Raw genomic sequence first — 22,768 nt, forward strand, 5'->3', positions numbered from 1 at the left:
TTTGTGTTGAGTGACCATGAGTGTATTGCCCCCGTGAAGCATAAGTATAGAAGCTCCTTCTGAGTATACCCTCAATAAAAACCATGTGTCATTTACATAAATAGTATTTGAATGTATAGTTTCAGGAAGCGTTTCATCAAAAGTAGTTAGCGTAACGTCCTGTAGTCGACCATCTACAAAATACATATTTGTCAGTCCAACATCCAAAATTGATTTGGCCTGCTATGCTTAACCTTTTACTACTAGAAATTTTGAATCAATGGATGATGAAGCTAATAAGCCAGGAGTGTCTTGAGGGGATGAAGACAGATCGTTTATGCTCCATAGACGAGTAATGCTAAAAATATTCAGGAAAACATACATAGGCAAGATAATTCATTTTACCCTTTCCACTGTGCTTTTGAACAAGCTAAAGTGCTAGTTGCTACTCCGTGAGTCATAATAGTTAGAGACCCTTGCTTGCCCATGCCAGAACAGGCTATAAAGGCATCCTGTTCACCACTAATTTCGGGCATTATTTGAACATCTGTAATAGGAGCCCGATTGATCAAGTCTTGCAATACAATTATTTTGGAAGCCGGCCATTCATCAATATCATAGCAAGGAACCTATGTTCCACCAAATAAGTTTTATTTTGCTTTGCTTTTATGTTTCTTACTGCTATCACTTGGCTATTGGCACATTCTCCAGCATACAGCAGGATGTCATTTCGTATAGAATCGTCTTGGTTTACTGAAATAGCCGTTCCAAGCATGCACATTGACTGACTGATTGGATTTACAGCGTCGATAAAAAACCATTGTATTTCCCCCGATGATGATATGTAAAGTTTAAAAAGATGCCCCTCTGCTGAGCCTAAATAAAGGTAGTTTGCATCTATGTCTGAATGTTGAGCAAAGGTGGTGAATAATGGGCCTACACAAGACAATGAGTAAGGAATCCTACGTCGTACATGGAAGAGCTTATTACTTACATTCCATGGTAGCAAATGTTCTGGGAATAGGACTGTTGGGATATAAAACATTTCCACATGCAACGTCGTCAGATGTTAATAAGCATGCTTGCTGCTCCTATAAAATAAATGAGCACTAAGCCAACAGTGTATCAGTAAAGCATTTTTTTCTTCTTTACTGTAACGAGCACAAATGACTCAAACTGAAATTGAAGAGGAATGAGTAATACAGGAAGGGGCGTATCTATAGTAAGCATGTTAGTTTGCTGATACTGAATCGCGCTTTCGTTCTTATTTACTGCTTTCTAAAGGTAACCTTCCAATTCGTTCGATTCTAATTTTTTGTATATCTGAAGCATCAATGAAATATACAATCACACGACACAGCTTCTCCACATCACTGACAATGATACATTAGTATACTACAAGAGCAATTATCATTTTATATTACTTGTAAACCACAAGAGCCAATAGTATTCTATCCCTAGATGCTGATTCAGTGTACAAAAATTCCATGTGCCAAATGATACCCTTCTCAATTTTGAAACCTCTCTAGTGGAACATAAAAGTTAATTAAAATATTTACTTTATCTTGACACAAACAATTTACACCAATGATAGGGTCAAAACGTGTTCTTGACATATCTGTATCCAACAAGAAAATATCAAATCTATCCTGCATAGACGCAACTGCAATAGCCCTTGAGCTAAATTTGTACTCAATTAGCGTCTATCAGATGCTTTTTTAAGTTATCCCTTACTATGGATCGATTGCTAGTTTTTTGCCTGTCTTTGTGTATTCTAATCCAGGAGAGTCCAAGTAGACCTTTGCAAAAAAAAAAAAAAAAAAAAAAAAAAAAAAAAATCAGCCACTCTGCTACTCATTTTTGTCTTTTTGCTTTTACCTCCATAAGCGTCTCAAATCGTCTTATATTCTCGGAAAGGTTATGTATTGTCACAAATACCATTTTCCCGTATTCTGATAGAATAACTAAAACTTCTTGCCCTTGAATATAAGAATGTTTTCTAATTTTACTGGAATAACTCACTTCTTCATGCATGTGTTCTGTTTCTTGTTGAAGTGAATTCTGATCGCTGAAATGACAAGTGAGCAATTTGGAATCGAGTATTGTACCAAAAGTTGACTGCTGTAACTGCAATGAAAGTATTGTATTAGGTAATGAGTCAATTGTGTACCATTCTAGGCAGTTTCTCTGTATTTTATGTCAGATAAGCTAGGTAGCAGCAAGTTATTTGTTTATTGTTACATTGACAAGGACAAGATCAGATGAATCTGAACTTGATATAGCTCCTTTCAGAATATTCAGAATAGCTGTGCTATAGCAGGAAGAGCGATAATAAGCAAACATGGTAACCAAGGCGATGCGCTGTTATTTGAAAAACGAAAAAAAAAAAGAGCAGGCTTTTTTTTTTTTTTTTTTTTTTTTTTATTGTTGCATAAATCAGATTTGTTTATTTTTTTATTTACAAGGGAACATAATATTGTATAAAACCCAATTTCAGGCTATATATTTTTGTATAATACATTGAACAGCAATCAACTAGATCGACTACTGCTTTCCCCAGCTGGTGAAGGCGTGCTTAGCATAATCTCAACTGCTCTATTTAATTCATTGTGGGCTGAAGATAATGCTCTTGTAATTGTTTCTCGTGGGTGGTCAGGAAACATGGTCATTAAAACTCTTGTATATTCCGGTGAAGGCGGCTCTAGTTCAGAGCCTACTACGTCTCTGCCTGTAATCGTATCCAGATATTCCTAAAGAGATACATGAATTCCCACTTTAAAAAAAAGCAATAGTAAACAAGGCAACTTACTCTAACGGAAGAAGAGCGCTCGGAAGTCAAAGAAGTTCTAATATCAGGTCTGTTTGTATTTGTAGTTGTGTCATTTCCATTAGCTAAGCCATTTGCCAATATGTTGTTGACCGAACTTAGGCTCGTAATAATAGGCCGTTGGACTGGCAGTGTGGCAGATGATCGAGGGTTGGGTGAAGATGTAAAGAGTGGTTTAATGAATTGATTAGCCACTGACTGCATAAATTTTGGAAATCTCCATTGTTTGATATTTCCAACATCGGTTCTATACAATGCACCAACTAACCATCCACATAATGCCGGCACAAGGGTCTGAAGTGACCTAGAAAACGCCAACTGAGAAGCTAATACATACAAAAACAATTTGTCGGTCATCACCAAGCCAAATATTCTAAACCGATACGTCACTGGAATAATACGATGATATTGATATAAAGCAGAAAACATCAGTGCATAACTACAGTTCAAATCAGTCCCTCTTTTCACAGCAATTTGTTCGCATATTGACTTACGGTCCGCCAGGTATACTTTTCAATCCAATTTTTTCACCTGCTATTAGGGCAACTAACTCTAAAATTGTTGAAAAGATAAATGCCATAAATAAGAAAGCCTTTTGTTATAAAATAAATTAGTATAAACATGTAGAATAGATGTATTCCTTTTAACTATTTTAATACCGTATATTTTGATGTTCCATATTGTCGTTCTATCACACGTAATGTATATAGTATGATTGAACCAAACAAAAAATCTCCAGAGCTGCTAAATGCTATGTGAGAAGTGAGCAATCTCCAAAGCTTTCCAAAAAGTTAGAGTGATAAACAGCTTCTTTACAAAAGATTCTTACTTGATAGTGGATTATTATATGGGGTGTAAGCTGTAAATGAAAGTATTGCTTTAAGTCAAAAATAGATGCCAAGAGAGATAATGCTCCAGTAGATACAATTAAGAACTTTGTTGCAGGTACATTGTAGAATCCTAATAGGTGTAAAAAGTCTTAAAGAACTACGTACTACTTTTTTTCTTTTTTACTGTTTTTTACCAGAAGGCCCAACTGTCTGCATTGTCATAATGTTTATATTATGTTACTGGAAACAGAAGAAATGATTGGAAGCATATGCAATCAAAACTCAGCCATTTATATTTTTCCTTCATTGGTTGGTCAGATTAGGTTTATGACATATAAAGATCAACCTAATAAAATATGGATTATAGAGTAGTATGAAAGAAGGGTTTTTGAAAGATAAGCTTTTGTTAGAAATAATGAAGCATATTTGTCGTTTTTCTTCAGATGGTACAGTCAAACCTATGGAATTTGGCGTTTTCTCAAAAATAAATGGCATAAAGTCAGAAATAAATGTCGTGAGTTTAAATTCTTTTGTCTAACTTGGTTAAAACTATTGTCGGAACTAGCTAGCTAAAATTGACGGGAAGATTGGCCTAATTGTCGCATACCTTCTGCACCTGTTTTTGTCCCTCTCTCTTCCTAATAAAAATATAACATAGCGATGAACACTTTTTTTATGAAGATGAACAGGAAACATTTTTAATGAAGAAGGGAAAGAAGAGGTTACGTATAAAAAGTCTGAACAAAACAATGGCCCGAAAAGCTCATTTACAACCGAGCATAACGAGTATATAAAAGAGCTACTTGATAATAACCCCAGTCATATTCAGACGACATAATAGATAGTTTGACTGAGCGATTTGAAGACTTTACTACATCAAATTCGCAAATTAATAACCATTTACGAAACACAATGCTCATCACTGTAAAAAAACCGATGTTTAAACCTGAAGCCAGAAACTCAATAGGAAACCTACAGACGAGATTCGAGTGATTTATGGAATGGAAAGAATCTGATCTGGATTTTACAAAAAATTGTATTTTCATTGATGAAGCTGGATTTCATATTAATATGAGGAATAATTGGGATATATCAAAAAGTGGCAGCTCTACTATAGTAAAACAACCAAAAACTAGAGCGCAATCTCATACCGTTATTGGGGCTATTCACTCGTCTAGCGTTGTTCACGTTGTCATAAGAAAACTTCCACCAAGAAAAGAAGCACAGGCTGCTAAAAAAAGAGAAAATCTAATAATGGAAAGAAGAGAACCGCAACTGAGATTAGTACAGAGGATCCAGAATTTGACGACGATCCTGCCGATAATAAGCTAACACCAAGAGGTACGACTACTGTTCATTTTATCAAATTTATGAACGAGCTTCTTAATGTAATGGATCTTGATGAAACTTTTAAGGGAAGTTGCATCGTTATGGATAATGCTTCTATTCATAAATCCAAGCCGATGTTACGGAAAATTGAAAGTAAAGGCTACAAAGTCATGTATCTACCTCCTTATTCGCTCGAATTGAACCCCATTGAACAATTTTGAGCAATATTTAAAGGGAAAATGAAGCGTGATTGGCTTATGAGTGAAGAAAATTTATCTAGTAGGATTGGTGATGCCTGCGATGCTGTACTCATCAGTGATCTTTATAGCTTTCGTAGTCGCTCTAAACGTCAATCATTAAATGCTATAATAAAACACCGTTCAAATATGCACATGTTTCTTTTAAATAAATGTTTATTTTTAAACGACAAACGTCTATGAATATTCTTTTGGTCGCATCGTAGTCGTAGTCGTAGTCGCTTTTAGAAGTTTTTTTTACTCAAACAATCAAAAAAAGCTAAAAGGATGTCCAGTGAAGGTATGAATCTCATTTCGCTGAATATATCATTAATTGACTTTTTATTCCCAAGATACAAATTCATTTATTTTACCAGGGAACTGGAAGCCTGGTTCTGATTTAATGAGCAAGCCATTATTCAATGATCCCACGGTTGTGAACTTGATTGTACAATCATTATTAGGTAGCATACTTGTCTATTATAAATGCACTGGCTTTTAATACGCATAATATATTATAGGTACAGACATTCCAGCAAACAGTTATGCTATAGCCTCAAATGAGTGGGCGGATGAATTCGATAGTACATTTAGTATGCATTCCGCAAAATGAAAACGTTAGCAGATGTATACCTATAGTCATAAATACTCAAGAAGTAGTTGATTCTGATTCAATGTCAAATACGATTTTGCTTTGTAGGCGTGTTTATGAGAAATTTAATATTTTGCCAACCGTTTTGATCATCCCTACCAAGTCTATCAACAGTGAAGAATTAGGTATTAATGAAGGTTCATTTTTGATACCGCTTAAATCTACGTTTTGGGCGTACAGGTGTTTTTTATTTTCTCCCTCTGGTATTAAAAGCGCAGATGACAGAATCATACCTACCTTAGTTACACTATGCCGATTTATTTCAAATCCCAACAAAATAACTTCCTTATTTGAGACTGAATCTCATAATATTTGCTTAACTTGCAAAGCAAAGAATTATGTTAAAGAAAAGTAAGAGATAAAATATTTTATTGTTTCTTTCGTTTATGTAGATGATGGTAAGATGTCTTTAGGTTGTGTGAAGATGAATATGATTTGAAAGGTCCTTGTGCTTTTCCTTCATCGTATATATGTTTCCAATTTCTATTTTTCCCAGCTTTGCTTTTAGATTCAATAAATAGAGTATCACCTTTGGTGTATCTATCTTCGTTAATGTTGGATAGACTTGATTCACCTGCCTTCGTACGCTCTATCAGAAGTTTGCTTTGTTCGCTTATTAGCACAAAGCTTTCACTAATATAGCCTTTAATTTTTTTCACAGCTTCTCCTGGTATCTTGTCATCTTTATCAACAACATATTCGATTCTTCTTTTTATGTTTTCTAGAAGCGGCTCCATCGATTCTACAGACATATTTTTTGGGTCTGACTCCTTCATTGTTAGATCCTTAGAAATTTAGAAAAGAAGACGTACGGTAGGATCGAATTGATATTCTAGTGAAGTCAAAGACACAGCATTACTAGTCAAAAAAAATATTCCATAGCTATCATTGGATCCATTGAAGACTGACCGATGTATTCCAATATAGAATTTAATGATACCAAAAAGCATTTCTTTGCCCAGAATTTGGATTCAATTTCTAGAAACGGTTTTTTATCAGCAACAATAAACTCTTCCTCAACTTTAATGCTTGAAAAGCCTTTGATGGCAAAGATGAGAACGATTGGGTATACTTTGTATCGACGATATGCTGAAAATGAATAGTTTATAACTCTATTCATAAATTCATGATTGACTTGATTTTGGAATTCAATCAAGTTGGGTGGTTTTATTTTCGTTGGTTTGCCCTCAGCTGCAAAAACGACGTCAGACCTTATCTCATCCACCCACTCATTTGAGGCTACAGCATAACTGTTTGCTGGAATGTCTGTACCTATTATGATATTTGGTACTTGTAATATGAAAACAGTAAGAAGCCAATAGCTGACAACAATTGTTTACCAAGTAAGAAAATAAAAAAGGAGAGAAACGAATAATTTAAGTTATATAATATGACGTAGGCTGGACTGAAATCAATAGTAAAATAATAAATAAAGACATCATTAATGACCAAACACGGATAGATGCCTTCAACTTCTTTAGTCCACACCTCACTTTCACTCAAGATGATGTATGCTCAATCCTCTTTTCTTTTCAGCGGTTTCCTTTTGTAGACAATACTGATCTCCGGACTCTCAGCTGCTGCGTGCTCTCTGTTATCTGGCGTGCCCATTGGAGATTTGTTGTTGACGGCTTTCCTTTTATTGATAAACAGTTGGTCACTTGTGCTATGTCGCAGTTTGCCACCCTCAAAAGGCGCAGACTCGAACTTGACTAGCATGTTCTATCGCTTAAACTCTGTTTCTTTTGTTTCACATCGCTCTTAGATGTGTAACCCCTATTATATTATATTTTATAAATAAAAATAAACTATTTATTTACGAAAAAAAAAAAAGTTATAAAAGAGGAAAGAAAATCAACGCGAAAATTCGCGCTAAATTTGATTTTTTACTGTGTGACTGAATTGCACGTCAGGAACCTTTTTTTACTCTTTTTTTTTTATTTTTATTTTTCTCTTTTTTTCATAGATCAAAAAATGAGCTCTGCTTCAGAGGACGATTACCAAGATGATCAATACGAGTCTGAAGGATTTGTTGAGTCAGGAGGTGATTCTGATTTTGAAGAAGCTCCTCTTCCAAAGGTACATTGATATCACTCAAAAATTAGCGCGATATCTTTTAACCATTCTTTTACGAACAGAAAGCAAAGACCACCAAAAAAGCTACACCTGCCAAAAGAACTCCTGCTAAAAAAGCAATTAAAATTAGTGAAGACGACGATGACGACTTTGACATGAGCGAACCTGTTAAAAAGAAGGCAGCACCAGCTAAAAGAGCCCCTTCCAAGAAAACAACAAAAACTATTAAGGATGAAGATGAAGATGAAGATGCCTTTCAATCAGAACAACCTACTACTCCCAAAAAGAGAGCCGCTAATGGTACAGCCAAAAAGTCGGCCGCAGCAAAAAAGACAATGGTTGCTAAAACAAATGGCGAAGCAGCTTCAGAAGACGTTGAAATGGAGGAACCTGCTAAAACCTCTACAAAGAACAAAACAGTTGACTATGAAAAAAAAACAATTGAAGAGATCTATCAAAAAAAGACACAATTAGAGCACATTCTACTTCGTCCTGATACTTATGTTGGATCTATTGAAGCTGAAGAACAAGAAATGTGGGTATTTGATAATGAAGAAAGTATCATAAAGAAGAAGAAAATTAAATATGTTCCTGGTCTTTACAAAATTGTTGATGAAATTTTGGTGAATGCTGCTGATAATAAGGTAAAGACAACAAATTTATTTTATTCTATAAAAATGATTAAACAGAAAAAAAATTGTAGATCAGAGATCCTTCAATGTCTTACATCAAAGTAAAAATTGACCGAGCTGAGAATTTTATTAGTATTGAAAACAACGGTAGCGGCATTCCTATTACTGAACACAAGAAAGAAAAAGTTTATGTTCCTGAATTAATCTTTGGTCACTTGTTAACTTCATCTAATTATGATGACGATGAAAAAAAAGTGACTGGTGGCCGTAACGGTTATGGTGCCAAGTTATGTAACATCTTTAGTACTGAATTTATTGTCGAAACTGCTGATAAAGAGCGTCAACTTAAATACAAACAAGTATTCCAAAACAACATGACTGTCAAGAAAGCGCCTTCTATTACTAAAAATTCAAGAGGGGAACAATATACTCGTATTAGCTTCAAGCCTGATTTATCAAAATTTTCAATGACTGAATTGGATGAGGACTTTGAAGCTTTAATCAAAAAGCGTGTGTACGATATGGCTGGTTGTATGGAAGGTGTAAATGTTTTTTTGAATGGTACCAAGATTCCTGTGAAGGGATTCAAGCAATACTGTGAACTCTATACAAAATCAATGGAATTCCGTGCTCTCGAAGGAAAGAAGCTTATTCTTCATGATGGTGCTACAAACGAACGTTGGCAAGTTTGCTTTGCTGTGAGTGATGGTCAATTTAACCAGGTAAATGATTGATGATCAGTCAATTTAAGATGACGTTATTTGCTGATATCTCACATAGATTAGTTTTGTTAACAGCATATGTACCGCTAAAGGTGGAACTCACGTTAATCATGTTGCAGATCAAATTGTAAAGGCTTTATTGCCTGATGCTCAAAAGAAAAGTGGTAATAAAAACATCAAGCCCTTCCAGATCAAGAATCATATGACATTATTCGTCAACTGCTTAATTGAAAACCCTGCATTTGACTCCCAAACCAAAGAGAACATGACTTTACGTGTAGGATCTTTTGGATCTTCTTATAAACTGAATGATAAGTTTGTGTCTGCCATTTCTAAGTCTGGTATCATTGACAACATTGTTCGATGGGTCAAATTCAGAGAAGAAGAACAAATGACAAAGGCTGATTCTGGAAAAATGGCAAAAAATTTGAAGATTCCAAAGCTCGAAGATGCCAACTTTGCCGGTGTCCGACCCAAGAATTCAAAATGTACCTTGATTATTACTGAAGGAGATTCAGCCAAAGCGCTTGTTTTGAGTGGTTTGTCTGTTGTTAAACGTGATTATTGGGGTGTCTTTCCCATTCGTGGTAAACTGCTCAATGTCCGTGATGCTTCTAATGCTGAAATTATGAAGAATGAAGAAATTAAGAGTATCAAGGCCATTCTTGGTCTCCAGCATGGTAAAAAATACACAAGTGTTGACGAGCTTAGATATGGCCGCTTGATGATCATGACTGATCAGGATCATGATGGTTCTCACATCAAGGGTCTTCTTATTAACTTTATCGACACTATGTTTCCTTCTCTTTTGGATATTCCTGGTTTTCTTTTGGAGTTTATCACACCCATTATCAAATGTACGCACAAGCGTACAAAGGAAGTTATTTCATTCTTTACCATCCCAGAATATGAAAGCTGGGCTTTAGAACACAACAAAAAGAGTGAATGGGAACCCAAATACTTTAAGGGTCTTGGTACATCTGACAAAACTGCTGCTCGTGAATACTTTAGCAATTTGCCTGTGCATCAAAAGGAATTCCAGACTATGGACACTGAGGATCGCCAGCTGATCGATATGGCTTTCAACAAGAAGAAGGCTTCTGACAGAAAGGAATGGCTAGTTCAGTATGAACCTGGTATCTACATCGATCACAGCGTCAACAAAATCAAAATCAGTGACTTTGTAAACCGTGAATTACTCTTGTTTAGTATGGCTGATAACATTCGTTCTATTCCAAGTATGGTCGATGGATTTAAGCCCGCTCAACGCAAGGTCCTTTATGGTTGTATCAAGCGTAACAAGAACACAGAAGTCAAGGTAGCCCAATTGGCAAATTACGTAGCTGGTGTTACTCAGTATCATCACGGTGAAGCTAGTGTTGCTAGTACAATTATCAACATGGCTCAGGAATTTGTAGGTTCAAACAATATCAATGTACTTGTACCTTCAGGTCAATTTGGTAGTCGTCACGAAGGTAGTAAGAGCGCCGCTAGTCCACGTTATCTGTTTACGCGATTAACCAAGATTGCTCGTATTATCTTTCATCCTAATGATGATGCATTATTGAATTACTTGGTCGAAGAAAATACGTTGATTGAACCCTCTTGGTACATGCCTATTATCCCAATGGTGCTTGTTAATGGCGCAGATGGTATAGGTACTGGCTGGAGTACAGCCATTCCCAATTACAACCCCAAGGACATTATTGAAAACATTTTTCGCTTAATGAATGGTGAGGAAATAGTAACTATGAAACCTTGGTACAGAGGATTTAAGGGAGAGATCAACCCTGTTGGCCCTAGTAAATATACCGTAAATGGTATTGCTGATATAACTGATGAAGGCGATATTAAGGTCACTGAATTACCTGTACGTATGTGGACTGATACATTCAAAAAGTACCTGAATGATATGAACGATCCACCAAAGGACCGAAAGAGCACTACTCCTATCAACATTACCGTAAGTATATTGTAGCATGCATAGTTTTGTTGCTGACAATGCTTTCTTTTTTCTTTAGAGCTTCAAAAACAACTCTACAGATGTGGCTGTCAATTTTACTATTAGCTTGGATGAAGCTAATTTGAAGAAGGCAGAAGACATGGGAGTTTTAAATGCACTTAAGATCACCAGTAGCATCAATACAACCAATATTGTCTGTTTTGATAAAGATGGTAAAATCAGAAAGTATAGCGGTCCTGAGGAAATATTGAAAGAATTTTATGAACTACGTTTGGAATATTACATTAAGAGAAAGGTAAGAACAAAGAAAAGTATTTTATGCAAATAATTAAATCATTTTAAAGGAACATTTGATCTATGTTTTAAAAGATGAATATGACCGTTTGGATAACAAGGCTAAATTTATTGACCTTGTTATCGAAAAGAAGCTGAATCATATCAATCGTAACGAAGATGACTTGATTGCTGACATGAAGGAGTTTGGACTCAAACAACTCTATCCATTAAAGAAGAAGAATGCTTTGGTAGTAGATGATGATGAAAATGGTTCAGCAGAACAAGAAGGTACAGGCTATGAATACTTGTTCTCGATCAATGTGCGTGGTTTTACAAAGGAGAAGATTCAAGATCTCTATAAACAACGTGACAAGAAATTCGAAGAAATGCAAGATATTCAAGGTACACCCCCCAAGACATTTTGGCGTCGTGATTTAGAAGCTTTGTTGAAAGAATGGGAGGCTCTCCTTGAAGAAGATGCCGAATATGAAAAGAACTCAAAGCCCATAGAAAGTACAACGGTAAAAAAGAGAAAAAGAGCAGCACCTAAAAAAAAGGAAACCAAGACAGCTGAGGATTAGTTGTATGTTGTAGTGTAACAATGAAATAAAGAAATATTATTTATTTATGCTTTTTTTTTTTTTTTTTCATGGAGAGAAAAGGGAGATTCAATCTAAAATACTCTTAACAAAAGATTGGGAATTACAAGAATAATCCCAATGAATAAATTACTACAAAGGACATTGTAGAATAGCCTACTAAAGCACGATTAGCACTACTCTTCTTTTTGTCTTGAACCGAACAGTTAATAGAACATTGGAATGCTAAGCTATTAGGGTTTGCAGTGACAGATGGATCAGGGCATGACTGGAACTGATTTGGTGTCATGTAACAATATCCAAGAGCAGGAGGAGCGGAGATAGAAGGAAATTGGCCATTGAGTAAATTGTAGTTTAGAGACAAGCTTTGTAGTTTAGTTAGCTGGCTGATTTGATCTGGAATAAGGCCTGTAAGCGAATTATGCCCAAGATTTCTAATAACTTTTCAGTACATCTAATTTTATGCAATTTTTATGTGCTTACAATCTTTCTAAGTTAATAAGGTTTCCGATGCTGCTTGAAATTTGACCGGTGAGTCTATTATTAGATAAATCCCTATTATAGAGAAATAAACATTAATAGGGTTAAATACGTCAAATGAGATAGATTACAATATTTGAAGGCCTGTTAATGAATAAAGTTGATCAGGGATTGTACCATTCAGCATTTGATAGGATAGGGTTCTATACAATTTAATTTAGTGTAAGAGATTCATTTTGGTAGTGATTAAGTTACAATGTAGCCAAATTGGTAAGATTACCAATAGATACAGGAATTCCACCAAGCAAAGCATTGGATTTAAGGTTACTGGTATTCAAAACAAAAGTTAGTTTCTTTTTGCATGAGGATGAAGGGGAAATTGGTATACATTACAGTGAAACGAGCGAAACAGCATCACCTAAATTGGCAGGTAAAACACCATTGAATTTATTGTTATCCAAATAGCTTTAAAATTATAAATAAGGGATCTTCTCATTTTCTATATTTGTGTGCCTTACATGGATTGGATCGTCTTCATCTGAGTAATAACGGTAGGAAATGGCCCTGACAGATTATTATTACTAAAATACATGCCTTGAATAGATTGCATGCTTGCCCAAGCACTAGGAATGGTTCCAGAGATTGTATTGTTTTTGAAATGGCTAATATAAAAGATGTAAGTAAGGAAAGGAGAAATTGCAATGCATAGTTTACATGTTTGTAAGATTGACCAGCTTGCTGAAACCGTCGGGAAGAGGTCCAGATAAGGAATTGACATCAAAATTTCTAATTGTTTTTAGGAGAAAAAAAAAAGTTAACATTTTTATGAATTAAGAATATAACATTTACATTGATTGTAAGCTTAATAATTGATTGAGTGAGGAAGGAATAGTTCCAGATATATTATTGAAGCTAAAATTGCTGTATAAAATGTAAATACATGTATTTTTTGTTTTTGTTTGTTTTGTTTTCTTAATACTGCATTTCTTACATATTTTGAAGATCTGGTATTTGATCAAAATTATTAGGGAAATGCCCAGTGAGATTATTATGTGAAAGGTCTCTAAACGTATAAAGCTGATGAGATATTTTTGAAGCAAAAAGAATAATAAAACAACTTACACTTTTAATACTTTTCCAACACTATTGCAATGAACATTATACCAAGTGCAGCAGGATGTCATGTTGGATGAATCCCAGCCGGTTGATACGATCCATCCTTTTCCATTGAGTGAGTTGTACCATGTCTGCAAAGCGTGACATACAGATGATTTTACTGTTGGAGGAACATAAGGCTTATGAGTAGCAGTAGGTTTACTGGATTCAGATTCAACTGTGGATGATGGCCTTATTATAGTTGAGGTATCTGCATCTGTTGGTGTAGGAATACTGCTGCTTGTGGTAGGATCTTCATCATTATCAGAAGAAGAAGGTATGTCTGAATTGGTTGGTGTAGTAGAGCCAATTGTAGTAGTAGCAACTATTGTTGTTGTAGGAGTAAGATCATTACTGCTTATTGAATCATCTGAAGTTTCAATAGCGTCTTGACCTAAAAGGAGTTAATATAAAAGCACATTAAAGTCAAATTCTTTATATACCAAAACCAAATGATACAAGACATAGCAAAGATAGAATGATTGACTTTTTCATAAAGAAACTAAGAAAGAAAGAAAAGGATGGATAAGCAAAAGACCCACTTTTTTAGGCTATATTGATCCCACATAGAATTACAGAAAAAATAAAAATAGAGTCAAAGAAGTATAGCCTGTGATCATCTCTGATTGCCACACGTGCCACTTGTCATACTCTTACTCAATCCTTCTCATTCTCCCTTCACAGATTCTCCTTGTTTCCCCCCTCCCCATTTTATTCACTACAAGTTTTTGCAACATATTTTCATGTCTAAAGCAATCATTCTTATTTACCCAGACACCTTGCAGCAATGATAACAAAGCAACCAAAACTTTGAATACATCTTCCCATTTAATAACTTTGTCATTTTATTAGAAATAAACATAAAAAAAGACTATTGTCTCCCAAGTATTGACACGAGTATAAATCATTTTTGATTCCTTTTGTTCTTTAAAAATTTTAAATTTAATTTGTCTTGCTCTCCTTGACTATAGACATAAAGAAGATTAGTAAAAGATGATTCAGAAATAAAACAAATTAATCAATAGATCTCTAGAAATAAACATAAAGTATTGACATTACATGACAATGACTTTTTAACCTTTTTGAATGAATTGGAACATTATTTCCTTTTAAGACCACATCTTTAATTAAATAAGCTAGGATTATATACAACATATATGAAGATGGTACCTTAAAGCATAAAATTGACTACGCCTTCGTATTAGAATTGAAGAAACAAAAAGAGAGACAACGATTTTGGTTCAGGTTTGTTCAAGGTTTGATAATTTTACAAGTGTTCTATTAAAAGATTGAAATCAGATAAAGGATTTACAAGAGAGTACAGTGCTAATGAATACTAAGTGTTTATAAAGTATTGATTATTTTGAAATCTTGGATAGTCTCCTTTAATTTTTCTTCTTGATTGTTTCTCTTCTCCCTCTTTCAGGGTATTCTTTTAGATAGGAAGTACGTATATATAAAACAGATGATATACATTCAAGTAATAACGTATTTTGCTTTTGTTTTCACTGTTTATGCAAAAGATTAATTAATGTAATGCATAAAGGAGACCAGTCGTTGTGTAATTTATTATAATAAATACAGTCCTTATTGATACATCAATTTGATCTTTCTACCAAACGGAAAAAAAAAAGATGAATGGGTCTGACAAAGACGAACAATGAAATAACTTTGGCTATTAAATCAGTTTAGATGTATACAATGATAATAGAATTCAGCATGAACATATCTATTTTTACGTATGCCATCATACATGTATACACATACACACAGAGTCTATGAATATTTATAAACAAATTCAAAACCTTCATCATTGAAGTTATATTCAACGCAAGATTTACATTGTAGTCAGTAATTTGTTTAAAGAATTTTTAATAGATTACCTTTTCTATGTTTCAATACTCTTTTATAAAACAATAACATGTTACCTGGCAAACCTAATGAATCACATCCTCCAAAAAGACCAAAACCAGCCCTTTTTTTTGTTTCTGCTCCCTCTTCTTTGAGATGACTTAAACTCTTGTATGCCTTTGCGTACGAAAACTCAAAAAATAAAAACTTAATAAAGATGGTTTTCATAGTAAATAAAAAGATGCTATAGACACTACTTTTAACCTTCTCGAAAATAAAAAGAGAAAACTTGCTCTTTATGAGAAATCATCTATCTTATTATTGTTTTCAAAGCATGTTAATTTTTTCCAACAGTGTCTATCCTGCATACCTTCTTAAAAACTCTTTCTTCTTTGTCAAAATAACTTACTATAATGCTTTCAAATATCACCAAAAAAAAAAAAATCAGATAAACAAATAAAATGTTGATGAACAAACGTTGTTAAACATATTGAATGAAAAAAGCAATGTTTGTTGTATAAGGGGTACTCATATTGAATTTTCGTTTTCTACTGCATTTTTTTTTTCTATAGGAGCAACAGAGAAATACAAAGGGGATCTCAAGGGATAAAACGAACTTGAAAACATAAAACTTCCTTCTCTTCCTTAACTTTTTTTCTTTTTGCACAAATCTCCTTATTCTTTTCCCTTCGTTTCTTGTTTCTCCCCATCCCTGTTAACCCCCTCTCTTTTGTCCTAGAAAAAAACACTCTGCATATATCTTAGGAGATTGACTTAGTTTCTCTCTCTCTCTCTTTTAAACAAAAAGAAGAACTTTGTTCCTTTCATATTTGTTCATCTTTTTCTTTTATTTTGCTTTTTTTTCTTTTTTGATAATTAATGCACGTTCATTATTTAATTGTGTTTTCGCTACTAGCATCATTGGCCCAGTTGTCACTCGGTCAATCCGAAGGTGGGACAATTAACACAGCAGCAACACCTAGTACAAGTGTTGCTTATTCATGCGACCCCCAGACATGTAAAGTATCTAGTAACTGTATGTGTGCATCAAAGAATCCACCAAATGGTCTATTACCTAACGAAACGCCTCAATTTGTTACAATCACCTTTGATGATTCTATTCAGCCTCAATTATATAAAACGGCAAAAAGAATGCTAAACATCACGTAAGCAAACCATAGACATAAATAAATTACCTTTACTAATCAACAAAACTTCAGGAACCCAAATGGATGTCCTGCGCGTGGTACCTGGTTTGTCTCAATGCAGTATACCGACTTCTCTTTAGTACAGCAGTGGTACTCTTCAGGAAATGAAATTGCAGAGTAAATATAAAGCCAGTTGATGTAAAAGAAAATGCTTATAAAACTTATAGTCATACTTTTACGCATGTTGGAACTCCATCCGATCGTAAGTGTGGTTGAATCCTATTTATTTTTCTCTTTAACTTAACCTTTTTCCTGATGTAGAGGAAATCATTAGTTGTAAACAAATGCTCAACAGCTATGGAGGTGTTCCAAATGGCAAAATACAAGGCTTTCGTGCACCATTTTTAAATTACACAATTGATACGTTGAATCACTTGTCGAAATTGGGATTTCTTTACGATTCAAGCGCCAGTGCTTTACAAGATGACGCGTATTGGCCATATACATTGGATCATGGCATGATCAATGACTGTTGGACAGGAATATGCGCTCAAAATAAGATCCCGGGCCTCTGGGAAATTCCCATGTATTCTGTTCTTGATAATGTTAGCACACCTCAGTTGATGGATGTTTATCTTTCTGGTCAACCTGAAGATGTCACTAAATGTAAGAAAAACTGCAAAGGAGTATTTCTGGTAAGCAGTTGTACTAAACAAAAGAATGTAGGGAGCCTTGAAGCATTTGATAAACATTATCATGGAGGAAGGCAACCTTTTGGAATCTATGTTCACCCAAGTAAGAGAAAGAAACCAATTGAAACAAAACATTTAATTCATTTTGAAATAGCTCATTTGACTGGTTATCCTGGCTTACCAGATCCTACTCCAAAGTTAGAAGGCTTAATTTCTCTTATCAAGACCTTATCCGAAAGGCAAGATGTCTGGTTTGTGACTAACCAACAATTGATTCAGTGGATGAAAAATCCCGTCAAAATATCCGAGTTAGGTGCTCAAGATTATATGCGTTGTGAGCAACCAGTGATTTCAAAAGAAATATGTAATGGCTTAGATGACGATAATAACTCCATGGTAGATGATAATCTTTTAAACAAGTAAGTTTTTTATATATATAAAGTGGAACATATCTTAAATCATTTCCTTTTCCTTCAGTTGTAATTTTGGTACAACCTCATTCAACACCTGTTTTAATTGCCCCAATACAGCCCCTACACTTGGTAATCCAGTACCCACTGGTACTCCTGATCAACAGCAACAACATTCAGTTAATACTAGACATCCACTTCCAAACAATTGCGAGTAATAAAGAAAAACTAGCAAAATATATAAGTGTACTTACTTTTCTCTCTAGTACCAAATGGTGGGACCCTATTGGTAATACATGCCTTTGCTCTTCAACAGAGTGTCAATATAAAGACACAGCTATACCTGTAAATCGTACAGCGAATGGAACGAATGTTTCACCTAACGGCTCTAAATCTGCCAGTTTATCAAGCAAAATATCAGTAAATGTATTGAGTGCTTATGCTTTAGTTTTTACTCTTATTTTCACTTTTTAAAAAAAAATACAACTTTCATAAATTTGTTAAAGTACATGTTTTCTAAAAAAAATAAAAAGAAAATAAAATAATTTAAGCTTTAGTTGCTTATAAAAAATAGCATGATACAAGTACAATGTATACATGTAGTTTTATTTCACCACATACAGCCTATTGCATGTAATTATATTTAGTGTAATAAAAGTAGTCTTTCATAGATATACAAGCGTCATGTTGGTCTATCAGGATGTTATTATAGAATATGACATACTCCATCATTATTGGTTCATATAAAACCTCATTTAGTGGTTCGCGCGCAGTAAACTTACTGATGGCATGCTCTGTCAACTGTTTTCATCAAAATTCATATTGAAGAAAGCTCTCGCCTATTTACACAATGAAACCAAACTTAATACATAGTCCACACGACTTTTTTTTATTGTTTATTATGTTGAATATTCTGTATGTTATTATTTCTAACATACCTATTCATATACAAGTTTGTAAGTCCTTGACAATTTTAGCATTAAAAATTTGTGACTGGAATTTATAGTTTTTTTCTGCTTTTTTTTCTCTCTTTATTTTAGTAGAAAGAAATACTTCAAAATGTCTGATTCTAATCAAAAGCAAACCTCACGTAATATATTAAACATACAAAAAAGAAGTTTCTGAACTTTGTGTGTGCGAATGAAAGAAACTTTTTTTTTAAAAAAAATGTAAAAATGTCGAACTGTGTGAATTAAAAAATATTTAAAAAAGATGATGAGTATGCACAACAATACCAAGATTATTACTATGATCAGCAAGGTAGCAACAACTCATACTATGATCAGCAGCAGCAGCAGCAGCAGCAGCAACATCAGCAGTATTATGATCAGCAAGGAGGCAACAGTTCATACTATGATCAGGGTGATGCTTATAATGAAAAAAGTAAGCATGACTATCAAGAAAGAAATAAAGAATATGAAAGAAGGGACAGAGACAGCTATCAACGTCCTAGCAGATACTCTCAAAATAATAACAGCAGCAGCACTGGAAGCAACAGTAGATATAACAGTGGCTATAACAATAGTAATATTATTTGTTAAAGCGTACGTGTATACATATTAACAATTTTTATAAATCAGGTAGCAATAATGGAATACACCGAATGGAAGATACAATTTATATTAGCAATTTGCCACAAGAGGTTACTGAAGAAAAGCTTGCATCTCATTTTGGATCAATTGGTATTATCAAGACCGATAAAAAATTAAGAAAGCCAAAGAGTAAAATAATAAAAAAGAAAAGAAAAGAAAAAAGGATGTAACACGACTTTTAGTTTGGATCTATATGGATAAAGCAACTAATCTTCCCAAAGGAGATGGTAAATGTGCTTAAAATTTATTGAACAATTGTTTAATAATAAGTGATATAGCTACTATTACCTATGATGACCCACCTTCTGCTGATGCTGCTATTGATTGGTTTGGAGGAAAAGAATTCATGGGAAATGTAATTCAAGTTAGCAAAGCAGAAAGAAAGATGAATGGTAAAATAAGGAAACAATACTTTTATTTGCTTACCTAATATTTTGTTTAGTTGACAAAGGAAGCCGTGGTGGAAGAGGTGGTGGAAGAGGCTATTCTTCTTCCGGTAGAAATGACCGTTCTGCGCCAAATAATTCCGCAAGAGAAGGTGATTGGACCTGTGAAGAGTAATGATAATATGTGTGTTTGTAAATTAGAAAGCTAACATCTTTTTCTAGATGTGGCGCAAACAATTTTTCAAGAAGAGATGGATGCTTTAGTTGTCACAAACCAAGAGCCGGCAAGAGAAATGATGATAGAAGAAATGATTCTTACAGAAGCAATCGTAACTACAGACGTGATCGTCCCTATTAAGTATGTTTTCTTCAAAAATAAAAAAAAAGAACCTGCGTGATTACTATTTTTGGACATGTTTGTTTTGCCACACGAATAACCATGAGGTTAAATTAACTTTTTCGTTGGGGAGGAATATCAAACAAAAAGGAGTAAAAAAGAATATAAATTAGAGCATAAAGAAAGAGAGGAGGGGAGAAGGAGAGTGAAGGACAAAGAATTGGATTCGGAATCAAGGGCAGAAAAGGTTTAAGGAAAGCAAAAGGGAGTTAGTTGGGATATATGTGAGGGGAATTTGAGACATCATATCAGTTCTGACCCAGGACTTGATTATGGGGTTGGACAAAGAGGGAAGGGGTGCCTGTTAGGGTATTTGATTCGCTTTGAACAGTCAATGACAAAAGATGCCATTAGTTCATAGCAAAAAAGATCGGAGCTATCATTTGTAGAGAAGGTTCCATAGATGCGATTGGATCAGATGCTGTTTCGCTTGGTTTTGGCCACAAAGATACAACCAAGGTTTTCCCTCAGAGAACCTACTGAGGAAGGCATCTGATTCACGAACTATGGTCTTTTGATATCTTTTGTATTATAAGTTAGAGTCAGTTGAGATGGCTGCTTCTTTTTTTTATATATAGCTTGGCTTCTAGATTTTTTTTTGTATAGGTCGTGGTTTAAAAGCTTAAAGGGTTGTAGTATCTATTCCTTTCCAATATCGAATAAAAATAAAGTACATCAATGATATTAAGATTATAATATAACTATCTATCATGATTCTTGGTAATTGGAAATAGAGTGCTAGTAATACATTAAAGAGAGCGCAATAGGAAGTTGGCTTGTAAGGCTCATAAAACTCAGCCACCATGCCAATTGAATATTAACGGAGTGCCAACTAATTTCCTTTTTGGACGTCAACTTTTTCTAAATTTTTGGCCAATATCTTAAAGCACAATTGCTATATACGCTCCTTTATCACATTAAAGCCTTTTTTTTTTTCTCTCCCCTTCATTATCCTTTCATTTCACACTCTTTTTCTTATATCTTTTTTTGATCTCTCTTTTTCTTTCTCCTCTCTTTCTTTCACTTTTCCTATTTTTCTTTCTCCCTTCTTTTTTTTCTTTTGATATAAAAAGAGAAAAACGCCCTTATAATCTATTTGACACTGTTGTATATTCAAACTTGATTTTTAATTGACTGACATATCCCTTTTTTTTTATCCCCCCCTCCCCCTTATTTTCAATATTATTTGGGTAAATATAAATATATTTTTTATTTTATTTTTTAATCATTTTCTTTCTTTCTTGATAGTAAAGAAATGTCACTTTTATCCATACAACAATTACAATTTAATGGAGAAACTAAGATTTCTTACACAGAGCCAGAAATGTATGCACTCAGTAATATGTTGAACTGCGATCATCATGTAACCATAACAACAAATAATCATCATCGTCAAAGGTTATCATCTGTGACTGCTATTAAGCGAACTCCATTAATGAATCATTACAATCGGTTAGCTTATGTCGATGCACTAGTCGGTAAAGTAATCTTAATGAATATTTTGTATTCATATGCTAATATCTAATTAGATGCTAATGCGATGGCTATCGAATCAATTTGGGATATGAAAATAACATCCAGTAATATGAACGTTGTACCTTTAAGAACCTTTATTCAAGAAGTATTGAAAAGATCAAGAACGACTTATTCCACCTTGCAAACAGCATTATTCTATCTTTTTCGCATAAGATCCTCCATTGTCAGTCATTTATCTAGAATGCACCACAGACAGCCATATTGGGAGGATGCCTATGTGAGTTGTGGTAGAAGAATGTTTTTAGCTAGTTTAGTTGTTGCTTCAAAATTCGTCCAAGACAAAACGTATCGAAACTCTGCCTGGGCAAAAATTGCAGGATTACCTGTAAGCGAGATTAATGCGGCTGAACGTATATTTTTGAATATGATTGATTACCAGCTTTATATATCGCAACCTACATTTGAGCAATGGTATCAGTTGTTACATTCACATATTGAAGCAAAAACACAAAATCAACCTACTCATTTAAATGATTTATCTTTCAACTTCAATACTCCTGATTTAATTCATACGCCTACTAGTCCAGCCACTCCACCTTCATTCTCACCCGAACCAGCTGGTTGGACACTTTCTCCTACTCAATTTTTACCAACAAAAGAAGTAAAGAAGAAGCTTAAAAGAGAAAATCAACCATTGCCTTTGCTTTCACTATCACTTCCAAGCTCAATTCATTCTTCTCCTCTACAAACACCTTCTCCAGTAAGAATGAGCCAAAAAAGAAAGTATGTAGAAGATGAAGAGCACTTCTCTATTGGTTATCATGTTAGTCATGTTAGACAATCATCAAAGCGATCAAGATAAATAACAAAATATCTTATTTCATTCATTGCAACCTCATTCATTACTATTGTTATTTTATATATTCTTATCCCCTATTATATAAATGAAAAAAGTCTCACTTTCCCTTTCCCCTTTCCTCCCATACACACATCATTCCCTTCTTTTCTTTTAAATATGAATGTTAGCACAAAAAAGAAAGAATACCACATCTATGCCTAA

At 34.2% G+C, this 22,768-nt stretch overlaps 9 protein-coding genes across 9 annotated transcripts; 6 read left to right on the forward strand and 3 right to left on the reverse strand.

Moving 5' to 3' along the window:
• Positions 1-228: 228 nt before the first annotated feature.
• On the reverse strand, positions 229-1,634 carry RO3G_08720 (uncharacterized protein; the record flags this gene model as incomplete). Its single annotated transcript, XM_067663310.1, has 8 exons — positions 229-337; positions 385-608; positions 659-855; positions 974-1,070; positions 1,132-1,196; positions 1,252-1,352; positions 1,404-1,504; positions 1,563-1,634. 8 exons carry the CDS (start codon positions 1,632-1,634, stop codon positions 229-231), a joined length of 966 nt encoding a protein of 321 aa, XP_067519411.1.
• A 1,824-nt stretch (positions 1,635-3,458) lies between these two features.
• Positions 3,459-3,858, reverse strand: RO3G_08721 (uncharacterized protein; the record flags this gene model as incomplete). The annotated part of the gene is made up of 3 exons (XM_067663311.1): positions 3,459-3,494; positions 3,636-3,766; positions 3,831-3,858. 3 exons carry the CDS (start codon positions 3,856-3,858, stop codon positions 3,459-3,461), a joined length of 195 nt encoding a protein of 64 aa, XP_067519412.1.
• Positions 3,859-4,707: 849 nt separating this feature from the next.
• RO3G_08722 (uncharacterized protein) lies at positions 4,708-5,186 on the forward strand (the record flags this gene model as incomplete). Its single annotated transcript, XM_067663312.1, has 2 exons — positions 4,708-4,752; positions 4,899-5,186. The coding sequence occupies 2 exons, from the start codon at positions 4,708-4,710 to the stop codon at positions 5,184-5,186; spliced, it is 333 nt and encodes a 110-aa protein (XP_067519413.1).
• A 1,005-nt stretch (positions 5,187-6,191) lies between these two features.
• Positions 6,192-7,569, forward strand: RO3G_08723 (uncharacterized protein; the record flags this gene model as incomplete). The annotated part of the gene is made up of 6 exons (XM_067663313.1): positions 6,192-6,204; positions 6,246-6,251; positions 6,891-6,919; positions 7,169-7,196; positions 7,253-7,270; positions 7,316-7,569. The coding sequence occupies 6 exons, from the start codon at positions 6,192-6,194 to the stop codon at positions 7,567-7,569; spliced, it is 348 nt and encodes a 115-aa protein (XP_067519414.1).
• Positions 7,570-7,827: 258 nt separating this feature from the next.
• Positions 7,828-12,103, forward strand: RO3G_08724 (uncharacterized protein; the record flags this gene model as incomplete). The annotated part of the gene is made up of 6 exons (XM_067663314.1): positions 7,828-7,932; positions 7,992-8,573; positions 8,633-9,283; positions 9,342-11,246; positions 11,305-11,541; positions 11,591-12,103. The coding sequence occupies 6 exons, from the start codon at positions 7,828-7,830 to the stop codon at positions 12,101-12,103; spliced, it is 3,993 nt and encodes a 1,330-aa protein (XP_067519415.1).
• Positions 12,104-12,728: 625 nt separating this feature from the next.
• Positions 12,729-14,251, reverse strand: RO3G_08725 (uncharacterized protein; the record flags this gene model as incomplete). Its single annotated transcript, XM_067663315.1, has 7 exons — positions 12,729-12,804; positions 12,995-13,066; positions 13,120-13,263; positions 13,451-13,522; positions 13,593-13,664; positions 13,724-14,150; positions 14,200-14,251. 7 exons carry the CDS (start codon positions 14,249-14,251, stop codon positions 12,729-12,731), a joined length of 915 nt encoding a protein of 304 aa, XP_067519416.1.
• Positions 14,252-17,099: 2,848 nt separating this feature from the next.
• On the forward strand, positions 17,100-18,331 carry RO3G_08726 (uncharacterized protein; the record flags this gene model as incomplete). Its single annotated transcript, XM_067663316.1, has 4 exons — positions 17,100-17,550; positions 17,602-17,866; positions 17,925-18,071; positions 18,124-18,331. The coding sequence occupies 4 exons, from the start codon at positions 17,100-17,102 to the stop codon at positions 18,329-18,331; spliced, it is 1,071 nt and encodes a 356-aa protein (XP_067519417.1).
• Positions 18,332-18,916: 585 nt separating this feature from the next.
• On the forward strand, positions 18,917-20,193 carry RO3G_08727 (uncharacterized protein; the record flags this gene model as incomplete). Its single annotated transcript, XM_067663317.1, has 6 exons — positions 18,917-18,947; positions 19,070-19,240; positions 19,438-19,578; positions 19,728-19,841; positions 19,892-20,006; positions 20,058-20,193. 6 exons carry the CDS (start codon positions 18,917-18,919, stop codon positions 20,191-20,193), a joined length of 708 nt encoding a protein of 235 aa, XP_067519418.1.
• Positions 20,194-21,574: 1,381 nt separating this feature from the next.
• RO3G_08728 (uncharacterized protein) lies at positions 21,575-22,570 on the forward strand (the record flags this gene model as incomplete). Its single annotated transcript, XM_067663318.1, has 2 exons — positions 21,575-21,710; positions 21,762-22,570. 2 exons carry the CDS (start codon positions 21,575-21,577, stop codon positions 22,568-22,570), a joined length of 945 nt encoding a protein of 314 aa, XP_067519419.1.
• Between the last annotated feature and the right edge of the window lie 198 nt (positions 22,571-22,768).

Source organism: Rhizopus delemar, genomic scaffold (assembly GCF_000149305.1).
Source record: "Rhizopus delemar RA 99-880 supercont3.6 genomic scaffold, whole genome shotgun sequence".
Lineage (NCBI taxonomy): Eukaryota > Fungi > Mucoromycota > Mucoromycetes > Mucorales > Rhizopodaceae > Rhizopus > Rhizopus delemar.